General features: G+C 37.8%; 5 protein-coding genes and 1 pseudogene across 10 annotated transcripts; 5 read left to right on the forward strand and 1 right to left on the reverse strand.

Annotated features, from left to right (window-relative positions):
• Window positions 1–501: 501 nt before the first annotated feature.
• Window positions 502–10,793, forward strand: LOC17898544 (myosin-5). Of its 4 annotated transcripts, XM_023789278.1 has the most exons (38): window positions 502–715; window positions 1,055–1,180; window positions 1,784–1,921; window positions 2,026–2,171; window positions 2,259–2,415; window positions 2,509–2,567; window positions 2,770–2,929; window positions 3,028–3,177; window positions 3,263–3,399; window positions 3,479–3,625; window positions 3,720–3,821; window positions 4,116–4,173; window positions 4,262–4,363; window positions 4,526–4,563; window positions 4,656–4,782; window positions 4,880–5,050; window positions 5,161–5,292; window positions 5,504–5,613; window positions 5,715–5,775; window positions 5,953–6,130; window positions 6,359–6,564; window positions 6,685–6,804; window positions 6,902–7,000; window positions 7,124–7,342; window positions 7,539–7,678; window positions 7,855–7,972; window positions 8,056–8,106; window positions 8,188–8,238; window positions 8,336–8,521; window positions 8,643–8,798; window positions 8,879–9,088; window positions 9,200–9,343; window positions 9,442–9,512; window positions 9,593–9,692; window positions 9,765–9,878; window positions 9,958–10,038; window positions 10,219–10,301; window positions 10,412–10,793. In XM_023789278.1, the coding sequence occupies exons 1-38, from the start codon at window positions 713–715 to the stop codon at window positions 10,533–10,535; spliced, it is 4,575 nt and encodes a 1,524-aa protein (XP_023645046.1). In that variant the 5' UTR covers window positions 502–712; the 3' UTR covers window positions 10,536–10,793. The 4 variants fall into 4 exon arrangements, with proteins under 4 accessions (XP_023645046.1, XP_023645043.1, XP_023645044.1 ...); XM_023789275.1 differs by lacking the exon at window positions 502–715 and having other exon boundaries at window positions 808–1,180; XM_023789276.1 differs by lacking the exon at window positions 502–715 and having other exon boundaries at window positions 808–1,180; window positions 8,643–8,789.
• Window positions 10,794–10,988: 195 nt separating this feature from the next.
• LOC111828737 lies at window positions 10,989–11,784 on the forward strand (annotated as a pseudogene).
• A 1,136-nt stretch (window positions 11,785–12,920) lies between these two features.
• LOC17897080 (disease resistance protein TAO1) lies at window positions 12,921–14,621 on the forward strand. Its single transcript, XM_006305041.2, has 2 exons — window positions 12,921–13,496; window positions 13,595–14,621. The coding sequence occupies exons 1-2, from the start codon at window positions 13,018–13,020 to the stop codon at window positions 14,241–14,243; spliced, it is 1,128 nt and encodes a 375-aa protein (XP_006305103.1). The 5' UTR covers window positions 12,921–13,017; the 3' UTR covers window positions 14,244–14,621.
• Window positions 14,622–15,300: 679 nt separating this feature from the next.
• LOC17898812 (NDR1/HIN1-like protein 6) lies at window positions 15,301–16,698 on the forward strand. The gene has a single exon (XM_006304050.2). It carries the CDS (start codon window positions 15,665–15,667, stop codon window positions 16,454–16,456), a length of 792 nt encoding a protein of 263 aa, XP_006304112.1. The 5' UTR covers window positions 15,301–15,664; the 3' UTR covers window positions 16,457–16,698.
• Window positions 16,699–17,926: 1,228 nt separating this feature from the next.
• LOC17899106 (putative pentatricopeptide repeat-containing protein At1g17630) lies at window positions 17,927–20,796 on the forward strand. The gene is made up of 2 exons (XM_006303487.2): window positions 17,927–20,192; window positions 20,353–20,796. The coding sequence occupies exon 1, from the start codon at window positions 17,927–17,929 to the stop codon at window positions 20,111–20,113; it is 2,187 nt and encodes a 728-aa protein (XP_006303549.1). The 3' UTR covers window positions 20,114–20,192; window positions 20,353–20,796.
• Window positions 20,625–22,825, reverse strand: LOC17900689 (heterogeneous nuclear ribonucleoprotein 1). 3 transcript variants are annotated; one of them, XM_023789047.1, is made up of 7 exons: window positions 22,760–22,825; window positions 22,370–22,578; window positions 22,192–22,232; window positions 21,772–21,935; window positions 21,583–21,691; window positions 21,345–21,514; window positions 20,625–21,261 (listed from the first exon to the last, which is right to left on the reverse strand). In XM_023789047.1, exons 2-7 carry the CDS (start codon window positions 22,564–22,566, stop codon window positions 20,833–20,835), a joined length of 1,110 nt encoding a protein of 369 aa, XP_023644815.1. In that variant the 5' UTR covers window positions 22,567–22,578; window positions 22,760–22,825; the 3' UTR covers window positions 20,625–20,832. The 3 variants fall into 3 exon arrangements, with proteins under 3 accessions (XP_023644815.1, XP_023644814.1, XP_006304958.1); XM_023789046.1 differs by having other exon boundaries at window positions 22,739–22,825; XM_006304896.2 differs by having other exon boundaries at window positions 22,370–22,572; window positions 22,739–22,797.
• Window positions 22,826–22,943: the final 118 nt, after the last annotated feature.

Below are 22,943 nucleotides of genomic sequence, written 5' to 3' on the forward strand. Positions count from 1 at the left end.
ACATTTTCTTATCTTTACATTTTAAAACCATGGGAGGGGGGGGGGTACAACTTTATTTTCCACATTTAACATTTCTTTACCTAATATAAATTCTATAGTCATAATCAAAATATACACAAAAATAAAATAAAATAAGAGAATGATGGTCTTCGAAAGAATAAACATTTTTTTTTTGTTTTTTTGGTCACCTAAAAAAATTAACATTTATTTCCCACTTTTTTTTTTTCCTTTCTTAATAGATTTGGTGTTGAAGCACATAGATGACCAAATCTAGATTTTCTTAATGTTGTGAAAATTTCCTTAATTTAAAAGAATATTAAAAAGGAGAAGCAAAAAAAACGTACAGTTAAGCGATGCCGTCCATTTTGAAACGAGCGGTGGGACCCACTAGTATCCACATCAGCCAATAGACAAAGTAATAAGAGAGAGAGAGAGACCCAAATAGCTTCATCCTTTTAATTCAATCGGAGCTCCATTCAAACAAAAATCAAACGAAACGCTTCTCCTTTATTTTGAAACTCTCTCCACCGCAACAACAAAAAAACCACACACACACACACACCAAAGAGAGAGATTCTCACCGGAGAAGAAAAGGGCTTTTCCTTTCCAGTGATTTCTGGAGAAAATTCGTTGACTTTATCACTCCCAAGTAGAGATTTTTCTGCTCCCAATCTCCTCCATCTGCGTTTTTGCTTTTTTTGGTTTTTTAAAAATGGTAAAAATTCAAATGTATCCTCATTCCCCTTTCTCGCTTCTTTGTTTTGATATATATATTTCCCAATTGAAAACCCAACTTGCTTGCTTCTTTCGTTAATGCTGCTGTTGTTGTTGTTGTTGTGGTTTGCTTACCTTTTTGGTTTTCCTTTATGATTGTTTTTTACTTCTGCGATGTTTTGGATTGACTATGTCCTTCCAGCTCGGTTCTTCGAGCAGCTTGCTTATCTCGTTTTCATCTATTTTTTTCCCTAGAGCTGATTTATGTTTCCCTTGAACCCGTTAATTCTTGGAGGCAGTGTTGTTGATGTTTGTTTTTAATGCAATGCAATGTTCGCAGGCTGCTCCAGTCATTACTGTGGGCTCACATGTCTGGGTTGAAGATCCACATTTGGCATGGATTGATGGACAGGTTACTCGAATTCATGGTGATAACATTCATGTCAAAACTAATCAGGGGAAAACCGTAAGCTTCTATACGATTATACCCTTTACTATTGTTACTTGAATCAACCACCTCATACATTTTGGAATATTTGAGCTGATCAATTTACACCTCGATTGATTATTCTTATGTTTGATCTTGCTATGGGATACTGTCGTAATCCTTTATATATAATAACCCCATTTCGTCAGGTTTTTACCTTATGCATTTTAAATAGATGTAGGTTTTTTTTGCTTTTAGTGTTTTGATCAAACCATGTAACAATAATAAATAGATTAAACGACCGATAAAGAAAGTTTCTGGTATTCACTGAATGTCTAAAGGCAAGTGTATACTCAGAAATATGGAGTAGAGACTATGAAGTTTGCAGGCTTTCTATTTGACAGTTTTCTTCATCTGTTGTGAGACCTATTTCTATTCAAACCTTTACACTTTATAGGGATACAGCTTTAATGTGCTAAGATGCAGCATGACCCACCTAAAACCATGATTTATCTTGTCATTTTATACGTCCTTGCCCACTATATATTTTCATGATAACTTCTTTGATCTCAAGTCTAAATGTTCGCACTTCCTTGTTGGCCATTGTTCTCCTCACATGTTCCTATGTCATATGGATTTCAGGTTGTGACGAATGTATATTTTCCCAAGGATACTGAAGTTCCACCTGGAGGTGTAGATGACATGACAAAACTTTCATACTTGCATGAGCCTGGAGTCTTACAAAACCTAGGGACAAGATATGAACTCAATGAAATCTACGTAAGATATTTTACCTTTTTTCTAGCATCTCATACTTTTTGTGGCTGCACGGTAATCATTTGACATAAGCTATGATACTAATAACTTTTTTGTTACTTCTGTAGACCTATACAGGGAATATCCTAATTGCAGTTAATCCATTCCAAAGGCTGCCTCATATTTATGAAACGGATATGATGGAACAATATAAGAGAGTAGCACTCGGAGAACTAAGTCCTCATGTTTTTGCAATCGGGGATGCTGCATATAGGTTTGTGCATGTTTACATCAATCTTTTATCATACTTCTATTTGTTTTGTGAGATAATTTGCTGATTTAGTCATGTGTAAGATATTAGGGCGATGATTAATGAAGGCAAAAGTAATTCGATTTTGGTAAGTGGCGAAAGTGGTGCTGGTAAGACTGAGACGACAAAGATGCTCATGAGGTACCTTGCCTTTTTGGGTGGGAGGTCTGGTGTAGAAGGAAGGACAGTTGAACAGCAAGTCTTAGAGGTTTGTTTTAACTTTCATGTTTTAATGAGGATTGTTCCATTTATGGTTGTTGTATGCAACTTAATGCTTATTTCCCCACTTGATATATTGCAGTCCAATCCGGTTCTTGAAGCATTTGGCAATGCAAAAACTTTACGAAACAACAATTCAAGGTGCATTCTCCATCTTTCCAAATTTGGTTTTTATCAGCTAAGTTCATTAATTAGTAACCACTTTATTACTAGAATTAATTGTTAAATGCTTGGTTCCTTAGATTTTAAAATGTTTTTATAATTCTTCTTGTTGTGCCTTAAGAAAACTTGTTCTCATGATTGTTTGCCCATTTTCATTCTTCTTGATGGCACCACCTCGCAGTCGTTTTGGTAAATTTGTTGAAATCCAATTTGACAAGAATGGAAGGATATCTGGGGCAGCTATTAGGACTTATCTGCTGGAGAGATCCCGTGTTTGCCAAATCTCAGATCCCGAAAGAAACTACCATTGCTTTTATCTTCTTTGTGCTGCTCCGCCAGAGGTATCATATAACTTTTTTTGGTAACTGGCACATTATGTGCATGTTTACCCCATGCCAATATCATACACTTTATTTCTAATTTCTTGGTTATTTTCCAGGATATAGAGAAGTACCAGCTGAAAAACCCACAGTCATTCCATTATCTGAATCAGTCAAATTGTTATAAACTGGATGGTATTGATGATGCTAGCGAATACCTTGAAACAAGAAAAGCTATGGATGTAGTTGGAATCAGTAATGATGAACAGGTCCTCAAATTGATGTGTTAAAGAGGTTAGGTTTCTGTTCCACTACTTTCATGTTAGAGTCTGACATTTAAAGCAATATTTACAGGAGGCAATCTTCAGGGTGGTTGCTGCGATTCTTCATCTTGGTAACATTAATTTTGGAAAAGGGGAAGCTATTGATTCCTCGGTCGTCAAGGATGAAGAATCCGGACGTCATCTTAACTTGGCGGCAGAGCTACTTATGTATGCTACTTCTTTTTCTTACTATATTTGAAACTGTTGTGACTTGTTTATTCTCTATATTGTGCACTTGTTTTGGTAGGTGTGACGCCCAGAGCCTAGAAGATGCTCTTATTAGGCGTGTGATGGTTACACCTGACGAGATTATCACGAGAACCCTTAATCCCGACGATGCAATTGCTAGTCGGGATACCCTGGCCAAGACAATATATTCTCACTTGTTTGACTGGTGAAGCTATTCAAGCAAACGCCCTCTTCCAATTTCCTGCTTTTCATTTATATTTTTATATATTTCATAATACATTGTATCCTGTTATCTACAGGATTGTGAACAAAATTAATACTTCCATCGGGCAGGACCCAAGGTCAAAGTCAATTATTGGAGTTTTGGATATCTATGGGTTTGAAAGTTTCAAATGCAATAGGTAGTGTTTTATGTAAAACATCATTTGCTTTCACATTTACCCCATTTCATTCCAAGAGTGTAGCGATGACCAGTTTAGATATGTTTAGATAAGTTTAAAGAAATAATTCCTTGTCATCATCTGCCATTTAATAGAATTACTAGAGCTGTGAAGTTTTGTGGTACTAAGTGGGTGTTACATATAGTTCATATAATGTCTATCAATATGTTGGAAGGAAATTGCTAAACGTGGAAAGTTAGTAGATTTATCAATTATTGAAGTTGTTGCTGATTTTATGTTCGGCCTATGATACAGTTTTGAGCAATTTTGCATCAATTTCACGAATGAAAAATTGCAACAACATTTTAATCAGGTTAGCGTTTTTGTATATCCTTAATCAATTAGCCCTTTTGGTTTTTGATAAGGAGATATGACTTATTCTGGTATCATTTTTTTTGCAGCATGTTTTCAAGATGGAGCAGGAAGAGTATACCAAAGAAGAGATCGATTGGAGTTACATAGAGTTTATTGATAATCAAGATGTTCTCGATTTAATTGAAAAAGTATGTTTCTCCTTTCTTATAATTTAACAGATTTACAATTTTCAGTTTGTGATATTTGATTGCTTGATGACAGCATATTTAGGTCTGAGAGCAGAGATCTTGTTTATTACACAACTATGTTATGCTTTCCCTTTCTTATTTTAAAATTGCATGTTCAATCAGAAACCAGGAGGAATTATTTCACTTCTAGATGAAGCCTGGTAATTATCTTTCTCAGACTCACTTGTATGCCTTTCACATAGTAGTATAGTACTATCCGCTCATGTCATGTGTATTGATCGGTTCAACACAGTATGTTTCCCAAGTCTAAATCCCAAGACTTCTCCCAAAAGTTGTTCCAGACGTTCAAAAATCACAAGAGATTTGCTAAACCAAAGCTCTCTCCCACTGATTTTACCATATCGCATTATGCGGGAGAGGTACATTATTGCTTCTTCATGATTTTCTTCTGTTTCTTTTCTAAATGAATTGAAGTTAAAGCTTTCTGTTCTTGATGTGTTTACAACATTTTGCAAGGTTACTTATCAATCAGACCATTTTATCGATAAGAACAGGGATTATATAGTTGCTGAACATCAAGCACTATTTACTGCATCTAATTGCTCATTTGTGGCGGGTTTGTTTCATTCACTTCATGAAGACTCATCCAGATCATCAAAATTTTCTTCCATTGGGTCACGGTTTAAGGTATTGCATATTTGCATGTAAAATTGCTAAATATGTTTGCATGTAAAAGTGCTAAATATGTATTGCATGATTGAAAGTAAGTTTATTGATATTACTTATCTATATTGCAGCAACAACTTCACTCGCTGATGGAATCACTTAATGGCACAGAACCTCATTACATCAGATGTATAAAGCCGAACAATGTTCTTAAACCTGGTGTCTTTGAGAACTTCAACGTCATTCATCAATTACGTTGTGGGGTAAGGATGTCCTGTCTCAGTCCAACAGCTGTATTTACATCTCTTCTTAGACCTAGAATACACCTTCCCCTTTGTATTTTTATATAATTTTATAAGTGCAGTCACCAAAACAATTATACAATAACACACCTAAATACAATGTTTCTTTATATGTTTTGTATTCATTAAATGTCGTGTCTTCTCAGAAAATAACAACTAGTTTCATTTGCAGGGTGTTCTTGAGGCCATTAGGATCAGTTGCGCTGGCTATCCTACCAGGCTTGCCTTCTATAACTTTCTTGACCGTTTTGGTCTCCTTGCTCCAGAAGTTTTGGAAGGAAAGTAAGTCTCTCTCTCTCTGAGGTTTCTTCATTGCCATGAAAACACTTTTGTTAAAATAAACAGAAGTGTAGTAATCAATTCTATCATATATTCTCTTACAGTTATGATGATAAAGTAGCTTGCCAAATGATTCTTGATAAGAAAGGTCTGAGGGACTACCAGGTGTGATATGAATTTTCATTCTGGTTTGCTGCTTTTCTTTCCAAGCTATTTTCTTACCAAATTTATGGATACTTTTAGCATTGTGGTTTGATCCTATGGGATCGTAACCTTTTTACAAAAAAAGAAAATAAATAATCTCCCTATAATCATTCGCACTATCAACCATGTTACTCCCAGGTTGGAAAGACAAAGATTTTCCTTCGAGCTGGTCAGATGGCTGAATTAGATGCGAGGAGATCAGAGGTACTTGGGAATGCTGCCAGAGTCATTCAGAGACAATTCCGCACATGTATTGCCAGAAAGAATTTCCGTTCTATTCGCAATGCTGCTATTGTTTTGCAATCCTTCCTACGAGGTATTTTCTGCTCATCAGTAAGGTTTGACAATGGTGTAGGTTGTTCCGTCAGAATCATAGTGCTTACCCATTCTTTTCTCATCGCCTCATTTTGTGTCCATCATTTGGAGCATAATCCTTTCTTACCAGCTGTTTTTTTTTCTGTTTGATCATTTATTCTCCTTTTCTATTGGTATTACTAGCTGGTAGTTTTAATTTTGTTGTATATATGTGCTTTATTTATTGCAGGCGAAATTGCCCGGGAAGTACACAAAAAACTGAGAATAGAAGCTGCAGCTCTAAGATTCCAGAAGAATTTCCGCCGGTACATCGACAGGAAGTCTTTTGTCACCACAAAATCATCGACAATTGTGTTGCAGACTGGCTTAAGGGCAATGATTGCACGTAGTGAATTCAGGTTAAGAAGGCAAACAAATGCCGCCATTGTGCTTCAGGTAGATCACAGTTTCCTTGTTACTGAGAGGGAACTACATAACCTACTTAGGACGGAAATAGGCAAAGTTTGGTGACAGTTTCTTTGATGCATAAAAGATTCTTATCTCCTTTGTTTTCAGGCTCATTGGCGTGGTCGTCAAGCATACTCATATTACACAAGACTTCAGAAGGCGGCAATAGTCACGCAATGTGCCTGGAGATGCAGACTTGCTAGAAGAGAGCTTAGGATGCTGAAAATGGTTAGATTCTTTGTTTTATAATTTTTCGCTGCTTTCTAATACAGTGTGCAGGAAAAATATTATTCAGCTGTTTACTTCCGTGTTTACATTGATTTAGGCTGCAAGAGAAACCGGTGCTCTTAAAGATGCTAAGGATAAATTGGAAAAGCGGGTAGAAGAGCTTACCTGGCGTTTACAATTGGAGAAGCGGTTAAGGGTAACTTAGATGTCAATTTTTCTATTGTAAATTTCTTTAGGTTAAACCAGTTTTTGCAGGGTGTGGTCTGCAAAGTCAGTTACAAAATTTGGATTATATTGTTACATTTATACTGATAAACAGACTGATCTTGAGGAGACAAAGGGGCAAGAAGTTGCAAAGCTGCAAGAGACATTGCATACCATGCGGTTACAATTGAAGGAATCTAATGAAAAGGTTGTAAAGGAACAGGACGCGGCTCGAATAGCAATTGAAGAAGCAAGTTCAGTTAATAAGGAACCTGTTGTTGTTGAAGATACAGAGAAGATTGATTCTTTGAGCAACGAAGTTGATAGGCTAAAGGTAAAAAACATATTTAATCCAAATAGCTTCAAAATGTTGTTTGTTCTGCTATCTGCACCATAAATGCAGATGTATAAATTTAATAATGAGAATTTTTTCTGTTTCTGGATTTAAGAAAGAAAATGCTTAATGTTGAAAGCCTCCATATTTTATTTCTCGTGCACTGATCTTCAATCTTGACATGGTCCTAATGCAGGGACTGTTGTCATCAGAAACACAGAAAGCAGATGAAGCAAAGCAGGCTTATTGTAGTACCTTGGTCCAAAATGAGGAATTAAGTAAGAAACTTGAAGAAGCTGGAAGAAAAATAGATCAGCTTCAAGATTCTGTTCAGAGGTTTGTTTTTATTTGCAAATTTGAGATTGTGATATATTTGTTTACGTATGTTAGTAAGCTTTTATTTTCTCAGGTAATGCATTTAGAGGTTTAAATAGTAGTGGATAATGCGTTTAATGCCTATTTGTTTTCTAGATTAAGTAGACTAACAAAAGATCCCTTTCCTATAAAATTAGATTCCAAGAAAAGGTCTTTAACTTGGAGTCGGAGAATAAAGTACTTCGGCAACAAACTCTTACTATCTCACCGACTACCAGAGCTTTAGCTCTAAGACCAAAAACTATCATAATTCAGGTACTAGTGGACAGCGGCTATGTTTTTGCATTGAACTTCTTAACTGTGCATATAACCTTTTCGATATTTCCTTGGAATTTCAGAGAACTCCCGAGAAAGATGCTTTCTCCAATGGAGAAACAACACAACTTCAGGTATGTTGACAAACAAAACAATCCCCTTGACTAATCACCATTTATAGTGATGGAGATCTAATACTTGATAATATATCTCAGGAACCTGAAACTGAGGATAGGCCCCAAAAATCGCTTAATCAGAAACAGCAGGTAGCTATCACTTTGAAGCCTTGTCACATATTTCATATACGGGGACAAGTTGTTCTGATTTGTTTTAATAGGCATTTTGCATACTCATTATGTGCAGTTTTCCATCTTGCAGGAAAATCAAGAGCTATTACTAAAGTCTATTTCGGAAGATATAGGATTTTCTGAAGGCAAGCCTGTTGCTGCCTGTCTGATATACAAGTGTCTAATACACTGGAGATCTTTTGAAGTAGAAAGAACCAGTATCTTTAATCGTATAATCGAGACAATAGCATCTGCAGTCGAGGTAGTATTGATGTTCTTGCATACCTACGCAAATCTTCTTTTAGGCCTGTAGTATGTTCCAAGGATTGGGCTGGCCGCCTACTTCATGGGGTGGTCTCAAGCTAAAATTTACATCTTTGCAGATGCAGGAAAACAGCGATGTACTATGCTATTGGTTATCCAATTCCGCCACACTATTAATGTTGCTCCAACGCACTCTGAAAGCCAGTGCTACAGGAAGCATAACTACTCCCAGACGTCGGGGAATGCCTACATCTTTATTTGGACGGGTATCTCAGGTGGTTAGAATTGTTACATATCTCTCTAAATGCTTGGTTTCATTAATCTCACTGTTCTCATGTAATCATTTGCATATTAGAGCTTCCGAGGTTCTCCACAAAGTGCCGGATTCCCATTTATGAATGGTAGAGTGATTGGCGGTGGGCTAGACGAACTCCGTCAAATCGAAGCTAAATATCCTGCTTTGCTTTTCAAGCAGCAACTCACTGCTTTCCTAGAAAAGATATACGGAATGATCCGAGACAAGATGAAGAAAGAGATTTCTCCTTTGCTTGCTTCTTGCATCCAGGTAGGCATCCTTTTAGTTTCCTTTTGCTCTCACAGAAAATAATATTTTTTCTATTATTGTGGTATTAAAACCCCTAAGCCTGGTTTTATTTTTTTGGTTTGATGGATACAGGCTTTAAGGACAAAGACTCCACGTTCTGGTTTAGTAAAGGGACGTTCACAAAATAATTTTGTTGCACAACAAGTGTTAATTGCTCATTGGCAAAGCATTGTTACATGTCTAAATGGGCACTTGAGGACTATGAGGGCCAATTATGTGAGTAAAATAAAATTTTCAGCCACAGATGAGATGTATTTGTTTTCCACTGTCTTCGTCTTTTTCCTCACAAACTTTGAACCTTTCCAAAAATGCAGGTGCCTTCGTTGCTAATTTCTAAAGTGTTCGGGCAAATATTTTCATTTATCAATGTTCAGTTGTTTAACAGGTAAATCTGCAATAGTTGCCACTGTCATGTCGCTATATAGTAGATATCCACTTATTTTTTCCTTTTTATCAATCGTGTAGCCTTCTTTTGAGACGTGAATGCTGCTCGTTTAGCAATGGGGAGTATGTAAAAACAGGGCTTGCAGAGCTGGAAAAGTGGTGCCATGATGCAACGGAGGAGGTAATAAATGTTCAAATCCTCCCTGGATATTTTCAACAGTTTGCTTAGTAAAATATGCTTGTTGTGTTATAGTTTGTTGGTTCGGCTTGGGATGAACTCAAGCACATCAGACAAGCTGTTGGCTTCTTGGTCATACATCAGAAGCCTAAGAAAAGCTTAAAAGAGATATCTACCGAACTTTGTCCGGTTAGTTCAATTATCTTTTCCGCCCTTCTCCATTAGTTAATCTCATGTAAATCTAATGAAACTTCTTGATTCTCTGCAGGTGCTTAGCATTCAGCAACTGTACAGGATCAGTACTATGTATTGGGACGACAAATACGGTACACAGAGCGTATCTCAAGAGGCAAGTGAAATTTTCAGTCTTAATTTTACTTTCGTCTGATTGATAGATCCGCTCGAGCAAGCCGTTCACATTAGTCTTATTTGGAGTCATGGTTTAAGAAAATCCAAGATTATAGAGAGCGGATTGCAATAGAAGTGCCAAGTATCTTTTAAATTCGCTTGACAAAAAATGTTGATGCAGGTGCTGGCAAGCATGCGGCATATGACTTCAGATGTAACAAAGAATACGATCAGCAGTTCGTTTTTACTAGATGACGATTCGAGGTAAACCCCAGAAAGAAAAAGAAAAAGAAAAACATTAACAAAACAAACGCTAGGATTTCACTTTTAAAAGGTTTGGTCTTTTCATAAAATTCTTGGTGATTCTTTTGCAGCATCCCATTCTCGCTTGACGAAATCTCGAAATCGATGCAAAACGTAGAGGTTGCAGAGGTTGATCCTCCTCCGTTGATTCGCCAAAACTCCAACTTCATGTTCTTGTTGGAAAGGTCAAATTGAAGTTGCAAACAGAAGTAGTAAATTCCCTTTACCCGATCGATCTCTAGGACATTCTTCAGGTTAGGAGATCAGTATTGTGCTGTACATTAGGCCTATCTTTGCCAGTGGCTGTGGTACTATTCTACTATTAATAGGGGGTATAGTGGGTAGGAAAACTATATATATATAAAAAAATATACCCATTGCAACTGTTGTTATTTTGTGGCCATGTTTTTAATTGGTAGACCATTTGCTTAATGAAAATCTTCCCTTCGTTCATCATTTTGTTTTTATTTGATCACGTGACTCTTTCTGCTGACTCAAGTGCAAAAAACCATGTCAGTGTATCCAAGTATACTAGTTCAGTTGGTGACAGAAATGTTTTCCTGATTTGGATTTCAACCGTTTTATCGGTTATACGGTTATGGTTCGCACAATTCAATTAGTGAAGTATATAAGAAAACCGGTTTAACAATGTCTGCTCGTGCATTGTACCTGACTGTATTGGATGTCACAAAGAGTAGCATAGGCTCTGCAGCGGTTATCTTAGGAGTTAGGAGTTACAGGGGCCAAGGCTGCTGCAATTGCTAATGCGGTTGAGGTTTTGAGTTTTGACTGTTGCAATGGCTGCACAGCTTGTTGGGACGCCTGTTGATGTGGTGAGCCAAAGGCTTATGGTTCAAGGAAGTAGTGATTAGGTCAATACATCTAGATGTAATTCTTTCAATTGGTTTGATGCATTTAGAAAAAGATCATTTTTGCTCATGGACCAAACTCACCAAAGGGACACAGAGGTTTCGAATATCTATTTTGACTTATGCCCCCATGGCCCCATCTAATGCACAACGGATGGTTTGGGGTGGAGTTCGGTGTTATCTGGTCCAATCGCTTGGGTCTTATGTTGAAAGATGACAAAGCTAACAATGAGAATTGTGAACAATAGTGTGATACAACCGGACTCCAAAATGATAATGACTGTTCAACTGGTTAGTTCCACCATTGCGGGTAGTGTCTCCGCTTTAATTACAATGCCACTCAAAACAATCAAAGACTATAATGCAAGTTCTAGATGGGAAAGATAGACATAGTAGTAGTAACAATAGGAAGCGCAGTCCGACGTATCCGACAAACGGTCAGGGACAGTGGTTGGACAGCTTGTTACAAAGGATTGGGACCAAAATGCGCTTCTAGGTCGACGTCTGCGATCGACAACTATGATTACTAAGTAAAGAACCATGACATGTTTCACTCTTGATCATCGTGACAACACACAACCGGGCCTTACAGAGAATCTGCAAGTTGATCAAGGCGGCTTCCTCTTCCTCGCTTCATTTAAGGAAGGCATCAGGTCCAATTATATATAAATAAACAGTTCTTAGTCGGTTCATTTCCAGGTTTTGCTTCGAATTAATCTAAGCCGAATATTTTATCCCTTCTTCGACCCTAGAATGGGCCTTCTTGGGCTTTAGACGAATAGTTTACCTTTTACGTGACACAGCCGAATATAATAATAATTAGGAGATTTGGTACTGACAATTTATAGCCAAATTGCATACAAGTCAACGTAACTGGCCAGTGAAACCCCAAGACAATGACGAAGATGAGATCTTCGGTGCTGAGACACGCGTTGTACCATCATTTGATATGTGTTTTTTTACATGACACCACCTATGATAGTTGTTGCGCCTCTCGGGTCACCTCTTGTCTCGTACTTGAACATTGGATGAACATAATCCTGGCTGACTTAAATATATATCGATATCGTCTGTTAAGACTTTAAATCACTGAAGAGGATTTGTTTATGCACCTAACCCCAAACCCTTTAGAGCATAAACCAATCCTCACGATCCATTTATATCGTTTCAACTCACTCAATCTTTCCAAGTTCTACTTGTCTGCTTGAAAAGAAAAAAAAAATGTTTTTATATGGAATAATATGTATCACGGAAGTTAAATCGGTTTTGATCTCATGATGATATATATATATATTCAATCCTCTGCAAAGTAAACGCCCCTTCGAATATTTTTTTGTAAGTCCTCCACGTTACCACCGATGTCAACTCACAAATCATAAATACAGAATAAATAGTAATATCTCTATGTAACATTGACCGTTTATTCCGTGCCGTTTTCCTTAGGACTGCACTTTTATATCTTCAAAAAGTCCCAAGTAATGGTGAAACAGACGTATATATATGTATTAAGATTTTTATACAAACAGAATTCGCGTTACATCATCATCTATCATCATATCGTACCATAACACGTAGATTGCCAAATCGAATATTGATCGAATAAGCCATGTGTAGATTTTATTCTTTGGACCTTTTCTCAGTTTCATGACATTTTCTTGGTAAATCCTCATCATTTTCTTGGAAATTTCACAGTCTTAATTTATATATTTTCTAGATACAAATGAGATCCTCAAATTCTTTATCGTCTTAATTACAACAATATACAAAGCTTGGAAGTAAAACTGATGCTCCCGCTTGGATCAAATTAAATGCATTCACCTTCTTCTTTCTCTACGACTGCTCCCCAAAAGTTCGGTGTCTTTCTGAGTTTCAGAGGCAAGGACACTCGCAGGACCTTCATCAGCTTCCTTTACAGAGAACTCATTCGAATGAGTATTCGAACTTTCAAAGACGACGTCGAACTCAAGAGTGGCCGTAGGATTTCTTCTGATCTCTTTACCGCAATCGAAAACTCCAAAATCGCCGTCGTGATTGTCTCCAAGAATTATCCTGGGTCTCCCTGGTGTCTCAAAGAGCTAGCCATGATCATGGACGTTGAAAAAAAGGGTTCGCTCATCGTTATGCCAATCTTTTACAACGTGGAGCCTGCTCATGTGAGGAGACAAATAGAAAAAGTAGCTCAGCAGTTTAGGAAACATGAAGATAGGGAAAACCACGAGACTGTGGTATCATGGAGACAAGCCCTGACCAATTTGGCAAGTATCTCCGGTCATTGTTCTCGTGATTGGTAGCTACTTAATTCATTTCTTCATTTAATATTATGTCACAATTCGAAACTATAGAGTTTTTGTTCGATCAGTTCGTGTTTTATTTCCTCTGTTTTAGGGAAGATGACTCGAAGCTAGTCGACGAGATTACCAAGAGAATATCTGACATGTTGTCACCAAGTGATGGCATCAGTAACCAAATTGGATTTGGTGCACACATGAAAGAGCTGTATCCATTGTTGGATTTGGATTCGAAGGAAGGTGTGAGAGTGATTGGAATCTGGGCGAGAGGAGGTAACGGGAGGTCAGCACTAGCTAGATACGTGTATCAGAAGACGTTTAAGCAATTCCAGAGCCAGTGTTATCTAGAAAACGTCAAAGAGATACCTCATGATTATCAAATGTCGAATCTAAGGGATGAGTTTATGATAAGGATTCAAGGAGGGTACTCGAAGATGAAGACATCAGGGTTGATCAAAACAAGGCTCATGAGTCAGAAAGTGCTACTTGTGGCAAACAACGTCGACAAGCTCGAACAGCTAGATGCCCTTGCGGAAGATTTTAACTGTTTTGGTCCAGGTAGCCTAGTGATCATAACCACACAAGACAAACAACTTCTAGTTGCGTTTGGGATAAAAGTAGTGTATGAAGTAGAGTGCTTGAGGTGCTTTGAAGTTCGGCAACTGTTTCGTCAAATAGGTTTTAGAGAGAGAGATCTCTACGTTGCTGGTTCCGAGTTGTCTTCACCGATATCGGGGACGGACTGAATCTTCCTTAAAATGGTAACTCTGGTTTCCGGCCTAGAAAATGGTTAGCTTCCTCTGTATTGAAGCAATGGTTAGGTTCCTCTTTTTATAGAGGTAAGTTTTATTGTACCTTACCTAAGACTTAGGAAGAAGATTTGGGTTAGGAGTTAGGGATATTGTTTATAAATATTTTGCCGGTGTACAAAAGAAGTATAAACCGTTGATCCAATAATAATAATAATAATGCATAGAACTCGAAATGCTCTGTTTTGAGTTTTCTCTGTTGTATGGGGAACTAATTAATAATGGATCATGTGTAAACGGAATGAAACTGGGCTCTCTTATTACATCGAAAGCCCCTTGTTATGTAATAAAATATGTCAACGTCTGTTTATAGTAGTTGTTGATGTTGGAATTGCCTTCTTTTTTTTTTTAACCGTCTCCACGCTCCACCGCCAGCTTCACGCGGTTTTCTTACATTTGTTTTGGTAATCGTTAATATTTAGAGGAAGGGATCAATTACATATGCAATCAGCCAATCAGTGTTGTTGTTACAATTCCTCCCTACTTCCAAAACCTGTGTGAGATATGCTTTTTATCTCTATAATCTAAATAAATAAGGCTCTTTTTTAACATTGCTTGATCATATAAATTTGCCACTTTAGATCAAAATTTAAACGGAAAGGGACTAAGCATCCGTTGTTTTCTTTACGTGGCAAGGGGTTTAATTACAATCATATATATTGACGATGATGATCATATTGCTTCAATACAAAGGAAAAATGATGTTTGGTGTGCGATTTCACGTTTCATCTCACTCACATATTGACATATATATATCATTGTCAATTATGTTTATATCGTTTCAAAACAAAATGTTATCTCTTTGCCAACTGCAATATATATATGTAGTACTGATTCGGTATACGAACAATATTAAGATCAATGAAAATTACTCACATAGTTTTGTTTTATTTATTTCGGTAATTAGTCACATAACATTGATATATTATTACTACCAACTTTTATAATAATAGTCTCTATCTGTATAGAATAAACAACTGGACTAGTTTGCAACAAAAAAAAAACTGGACTCTCGTGACTTATTTTGTTGTTGCAGCCGTTCACTCGAATGCGTGACAACTACGCGCTTATGTGACGCGTGGAAGCTCTAGTTCCGCGTTGCGCTGTCACTCTCTTTGTCGGTCCTCATCTCTTTTTTTTCTGCATTTGCTTCCTCTCTCCTCTTGTCCACTAATCTTGACTAATTATTTAACTAATCACACTGTAATAATAACCCTTAACAAATCTCCACAAAATCACCTCTTATAAAGAAGACTCAACTTCTCCTAAATCTTAACCCTTATTTCGTTCCAATCTAATCTAATCTAATCTAATCTCTCTCTCTCTCTCTCTCTCCCTCAATCTCTCATTCTCCGATTATGACAGACGACAGAGTTTACCCTGCTTCTAAACCTCCCGGCATCGTCGGCGGCGCAACAGCTAATCCAACTTTCCCGGCGAACAAAGCTCAGCTCTACAGCGCAAATCGTCCCGCTTACCGTCCACCAGCTGGTCGCCGCCGTAGTAGCCACAGCCGTGGATGTTGCTGCCGTTGCTGCTGCTGGACTATTTTCGTAATCATCCTCTTGCTCCTCATCGTCGCCGCCGCATCAGCCGTCGTGTACCTAATCTACCGTCCTCAGCGACCGAGCTTCAGCGTCAATTCACTCAAAATCTCGTCACTCAATTTCACCTCCGCCACTCACCTCACCACCGCTATTTCCCTCTCCGTGGTCGCCAGGAACCCCAACAAAAACGTCGGATTCATCTACGACGACACAGACATCACACTCTACAAATCATCCACCGGAGGTGATGATGACGATGTGGTCATCGGCAAAGGAACGATCCCGTCGTTTGTTCACGGGAAGAAGAACACTACTATGCTTAGATCTACGATCGGAAGTCCTCCGGGAGATCTCGATGAGATATCGGCGGGTAAGCTTAAAGGAGATCTGAAGGCGAAGAGAGGAGTAGCGATTAAGATAGTTCTGAATACCAAGATTAAAGTGAAGATGGGATCTCTGAAAACTCCTAAATCAGGAATTAGAGTCACTTGTGAAGGGATCAGAGTGGTGCCGCCGACTGGGAAGAAGGCGACTACAGCTGTTACCTCCGCCGCTAAGTGTAAGGTTGATCCAAGATTCAAGATCTGGAAAATTACTTTCTAAATTTAGAAAAAAAAAACACACAAACAAAATGGAATCACATTCTTAGTTTTCTCTTTCATTTTCCAATTTCTTTTATTATTATGAATCCATTGTTTCAATTTTCGTTTTCTCTTTTTTTTTTTTTATAAAAAAAATTGATTTCATATACAGTTCTTCGATCGATTCCTGTAAGACTTTTTATTTTATTATTATTTTTTGGTTTATGTAAATGAAGATATAAAATATTTGTGTTCGGTCTGAGATTTTTTAAAAATTTTAAATCATTTGATTATATATATTTAAAAATGTTCCGAGTTCCTTTTATTTAATTACAACAGTTATGATCGATGTAATGGCGCGAAAAAGAAGGGAGAATAAAGCGCAACTAATGTAGTATTTAGTAGTATTAATTAATAGAGAGGGGTAATAATGAAAGTGAGAATGTGTGACCACCACAACTATTACAAGTGCTTTGGTCAATTGATTTTTAATTAGACATTAATTAAGCTGTGGCTACTTTTTCTTCGGTTTGTCCAAGAGTATCAAATAATTAAGCTACCATGTGGTCCATGTGTGTGTGTATGAGAGAATACATACACATAACATTACCCTAAAGAAGAACCTTATGAATTATTTGTAGAACCATGAGTTTTTATAGCTACATATATATAATTATTGATGTGTTGTGTAGTAGTAGTAGTCTCCGGGTCTGTTGGGCAAATGACAAACTCTTGTGGGTGTTTTGATTAAATTAAGTTACAAGTGTGGGTGCGAAGTTTACGTCCCCTTTTAAGGTCTAGAAGAAGGTGTCGGTGAAATGAATTCAATTGTTAATAAAGAAAAAAGCAAAAGCTACAATACAATATGATGATGATTCGAAATCAGGTGTTATGTAATTATCAACAACACTTAAAATAAAGAGAGATTAGGTTTAGGTGTTATGGTTATGGTGTCAAACGACGGCTAAACAAACATGTGGTTGGATTTTTATTCCTTTCCGACATGTACTACTTTAAAAAATCAAGTAGCAGAGAGATTTGGTTAGTTTAATCTGTTAAGAATATACTATTCTGATTTATCATATATCAAATCAAATCGAATTGACATACCATTATAAGTGTACATAATTTTACGTTTATGGAACATATTATTATTATTTTAAATTATAGATTTATACAATATACTTTCCAAAACAGTAAAGGATAACACCTTCACAAAAAGAACCATGTGAACACCACATGTTTTTAGGCTGTTGAATTTAACATTTTTTAGTCACTGCCCAAACGCCTTGGTAAATAAAACCCTCGTGCTAATAACTTTTTTTGTTGTTGTTATGCGTAATTTATTTTACTTTTTACTTACTGTACATATGCAATATATTACTACACTAACCTCTGATGGACCTAGTGTTAGTAAATGTTGTTAAACAAGAGCGTCACATATAAAAATAGTTAACATCTTTTAAAATTTTGAAAGTTGCTACTAGTGTACATGGTTTACTCTTCTCTTTGGCGATTTCGTCTTCAACAAATCCCTTGGCGTCTTCGTAAATGTTGTTTCCACACTTGTCCATCTCCATACACTTGGAATTCTTCTCCCAACGTTGTTTCAGTTACCTCCAGTTCGTTCTACTCTCTTGCGATTAATAATGATCAGTCCCTCTTCCATTACTTCGATCAAGTTCTTGGATTCTGCTTGACGGCTCAGCAATGCAAGCAAGTTCATGCACGAGCACTTGTATCCCATTTCTTCTACCGTTCTGGTTCCTTAGCTGCGAATTTCATATCGGTTTACTCTCGGTTAGGACTCCTTGTCGATGCCCGTAACGTGTTTGAGACTGTTTCGTTTGTTTTGTGCTCGGATTTGCGTTTGTGTTACTCGATTCTCAAAGCTAATGTGTCGCATGGGTTACACGAGGATGCTCTTGAGCTTTACACGGGAATGCGTGAACAAGGTCTCGCAGGGGATGGGTATGTGTTACCCTTGATCCTTCGAGCTTCTAGGTACTTGGGTCGTTTTGGTTTGTGTCAGGCTTTTCATAGTCATGTTATTCAGATTGGTTTGAAAGATAATCTTCATGTGGTTAACGAGTTGGTTGTGTTGTATGCAAACGCAGCAAGGATTGGAGATGCCTACAATCTGTTTGTTGAAATGCCTGTGAGAAACCGTATGTCATGGAATGTCATGATTAAAGGGTTTTCTCAAGAGTATGACTGTGACAGTGCTGTTAAGATTTTTGAGTGGATGCAACGCGAAGAGTGCAAACCAGATGAAGTGACTTGGACTTCAGTTTTGTCATGTCATTCGCAATGTGGCAAGTTTGAAGATGTTTTCAAGTATTTTCATGCCATGAGGATGAGTGGAAGTGCAGTTAGTGGCGAAGCTCTTGCTGTTTTCTTCTCTGTATGTGCTGAATTAGGGGCATTAAGTTCCGCTGAGAAAGTTCATGGGTATGTTATAAAAGGTGGGTTTGAAGAGTATTTGCCCTCGAAGAACGCTTTGACACACGTGTACGGGAAGCAAGGGAAAGTTAAAGATGCACAACGCTTGTTCCGGCAAATAAGAAACAAAGGTATAGAGAGCTGGAATTCGTTGATAACATCGTTTGTGGATGCTGGTAAACTCGACGAGGCTCTTTCATTGTTTACTGAGCTGGAGGAAATGCATTATGACGTCAAGGCTAACGTAGTTACCTGGACCTCTGTTATCAAGGGTTGTAACGTCCAAGGAAGAGGTGACGATGCACTTGAATATTTCCGGCGAATGCAAGTGTCCAAAGTATTGTCTAATTCAGTGACGATTTGTTGTATACTATCAATTTGTGCGGAGCTTCCAGCTTTGAATCTCGGAAGAGAGATCCATGGGCATGTGGTACGGACCTCAATGAGCGATAACATTCTTGTTCAGAATGCATTGGTGAATATGTACACAAAATGTGGGTTACTCAATGAGGGAAGTCTAGTATTTGAAGCAATTAGGGATAAGGATTTGATCTCATGGAATTCCATAATCAAAGGCTATGGTATGCATGGGTTTGGAGACAAAGCTCTAAGTATGTTCGATAGAATGATAAGATCTGGGTGTCGTCCTGATGGGATCGCTTTGGTAGCTGTTCTTTCAGCCTGTAGTCATGCAGGGCTGGTTGAAAAGGGACGTGAAATTTTCTATTCTATGAGCAAGAAATTTGGATTAGAGCCTCAACAAGAGCACTATGCATGTATTGTTGATCTCCTTGGTCGTGTAGGGTTTGTGAAAGAAGCGAGTGAGATTGTGAAGAACATGCCTATGGAGCCCAAGGTCTGTGTGTTGGGAGCTCTGTTGCATTCTTGCCGGATGCATAAAAACATGGACATTGCAGAAGATATAGCATTACAACTTAGCGTTCTCGAACCAGAGAGGACAGGAGGCTATATGTTGCTTTCTAACATCTACTCTGCTGGTGGAAAGTGGGAAGAATCTGCAAAGGTTAGAACTTCAGCGAAGAAAAAGGATTTGAAGAAAGTTTCTGGAAGCAGTTGGATTGAATTGAAGAAAAAATCCTATAAATTCTCGTCAGGGACAATAGTACAGAGCGAGTTTGCGAGCATCTACCTGGTTCTTGAGGATTTGGTTAGTCATATGTTGAAAAAAACCCCTACACATGATGGGAACAGTTATGACGATGATCTAGACTTATAGATAGCATAAGAGATGAGTATATCCCGCATACACTGAGATGATGCACATCAAACAAAAACCAAACTTTGGAACCTATCAGGTAAGCTTGCTTCAGACCATTCAAACTAGCATTGTCCACTTACCAAATCAATTCTTTACGTTGCTAAGTTCAGCAGTTCGCTATCTTCTTACCTTTACAATTATCATAATCATAGCAAGAACACTTCATGACAGACTCTGCTGCATATTTTGTGTCACAGGTTCTAATATTCCACAGCGTTATCTTTGATGGTAGTAGGCAAAGGACAGCTCTTGCCTCTCCTGAGCTAGAGACCAACCAATGTCAAGCTGCTGGAGAACCAAGAAATTAGCATTGGAACGCTCAATCTGGCACTGATGTTCTGACACACAACCCTTTTAACACCCTCGAAGAGAAGAATGGTGTGTTCGTTGAGATTCTATTAGAATTGTGTAAATTTAATAATATTCATACATACAACATTATGAAAGAATTTCATTGACAATAATAATGTTTGGCCTTAAATAACAACACCTTTATCACAAAATTGACATGTCTTCAAACATGTCTATCTCACAATAGTTGAATGTAAAGAATTGGTGAAGTGTCCCAATCTATTTCTTAACTTAACCGTTCCTTGAAGCAAAAAAAAAAGAGAAAAAAACATCTTTTTACAAAAAAAAAAGAAAAAAGACAGAGTCTCTGCCGCAGCCGGAAGTTCTTACTTTTGATAAGGATGGTATCGAGCTGGCCCTGAACCATTAGTCCCATTTCCTCTGCCACTGCTTGAGCTGCTGTTTCCGTTTCCATGAGCTTTTCTACCTTCATAAGCAGTAGCCGCAGCAACACCATAGCCACCACCCATATGGCTGTAACCGCCAGCTCCATAACCCAGGTTGAACATTTGACTTCCATAACCATAACCATAGCCATACCCACCACAGTAACCATAAAATCCAGAAGCGTTAACCATGGAGTTCCCTGCGTAGGCTCCATAACCGCCATAACCACCATAACCCGAATACATATTGTACTCTTCATTTCCTTTCCCACCATAAAAATCTTCCTGATCATACTTACCACTAGCATTATAGGCCCGAAAGCTGTTATCTCTGCCGGTTCTCTTTGGTTCAGCCCTTTTTATCTCCACCTATTGATCCATTTTCAGTGCTTGAGATTGCTATATTGATTTCTTTAGCTTAAATTCCAAAACAAAACTAAAACGCAGTTTACCTGCTTGTCACCGAGCTCGTGAACTTTTTCATCGGAGAAAAGTCTGTCAACAGAATCTTCTGTCTGAAAAGTTATAAAACCGAACCCTCTAGACCTTCCAGTGTGGTGGTCATACATGATCTGGTGCTCGATTATCTCACCATATACACAGAAATGGTTCTTCAGTTCATCTACAAATATGAAAAGGCACATTATCAGCAACAGTAACAGAAACAGACGGAATAAAAGAAACTTATACCTTCTTCTAAAAGTGGTGGAAGTCCACCAACAAAGATTTTCCTAGTCTTTGATACCGCTTTGATATCAGTATCCCTGTCCCCTCTAGGAACTGTCCTTTTCAGGTCAACCTAACATTTAATATGAATTAACTAAAGCATCCAATTGCTAACTAACTGAGATACAAACTCATTTAGGATAGATAGCTTACCTTTCGGTCATCTATTACATGTTCTTCCTCCAAAACTTTCTCCGCAACAGCTGGATCAGCAAAAGTCACAAACCCAAATCCCCTTGGTTTTCCAGTCATTCTATCTGTCATGATTACAGAATCGACAACTTCTCCAAACTTTCCAAAGTAATTGGCAAAATTTTCTGGAAAAAGAAACAAAGTGGAAGCAATAGAATCATCACGCATAAGACAAATAACCAAGAACTAAGAGAGAATCACAGTGCCTTACTCCTCCATTGCCAATTACAGTAACAAAGGGAAGTTCTAATGATCACATTATATGAAAGAATCCTCACACCAGACACAAGACAAGGACACATCATTTGTTGGAGCTCCAACGAAAAGGCCAAGACAATGAAATGACTCAAACAAAAGCAAGAACTAGAAGAAACATCATACCTTCAGTTGTTTCCCAAGAAACTCCACCTACGAATAGTTTCCTAACAACATAAACAAAGACAAAAGGCACAATAAGAAACCTTTCCATCAATATTTTAATAACCAGCTCGATTGATAAGGAGATTAAAATCAAAAGTAAACCCAAACCAAAAAAAAAGAAAAGTAAGAAACCACGAACCCAGGAGAAGACATGGACGAAGACGAATGGCGATGCTCAACGGAGTGCTTCATCTGAACCCCACCAGTATCAACGGCTGCACCACCGTTCCTCCGGTCATCAAAGGTCTCCACTTCATAATCCGACGGAGGTAGTTGTTCCTCGTGTACGTGACGATGGTAAGAGTCATCATAACCACGATCTGAGTTGTAATCCATCAATCACTGCAGCTAAAATCAAAACAAAACCCCTACTTTCTCAGTCTGCCGATGATGAAGCTCAAGCGAAAGGAGTGAAACCCAAACTTATAAAAATGGAACTTTTTTTCTGCGATTTCGATTACTTATTCAAAAGGATTATGACATCAAACCATTCCAAAAAAATCTTAACTTTGAAGAGGAAAACCCTAACCAAAGATGGGTGAAGTGGAAACGGCAACAATCAAGCTCAGGCGAGAGTTTTAGCACTAGAGCCAACTGATAAACTTTTGAAACAAAATAAAATTTTTATTCGGTGTTATCAACTTATCATCCGAATATAGGGAGAAAACGACATCGTGTTAATCATAGATAAACGTTGGTCAAACAATTTTCTT

Source organism: Capsella rubella, unplaced genomic scaffold, assembly GCF_000375325.1.
Source record: "Capsella rubella cultivar Monte Gargano unplaced genomic scaffold, Caprub1_0 scaffold_1, whole genome shotgun sequence".
In the NCBI taxonomy this organism is placed as follows: domain Eukaryota; kingdom Viridiplantae; phylum Streptophyta; class Magnoliopsida; order Brassicales; family Brassicaceae; genus Capsella; species Capsella rubella.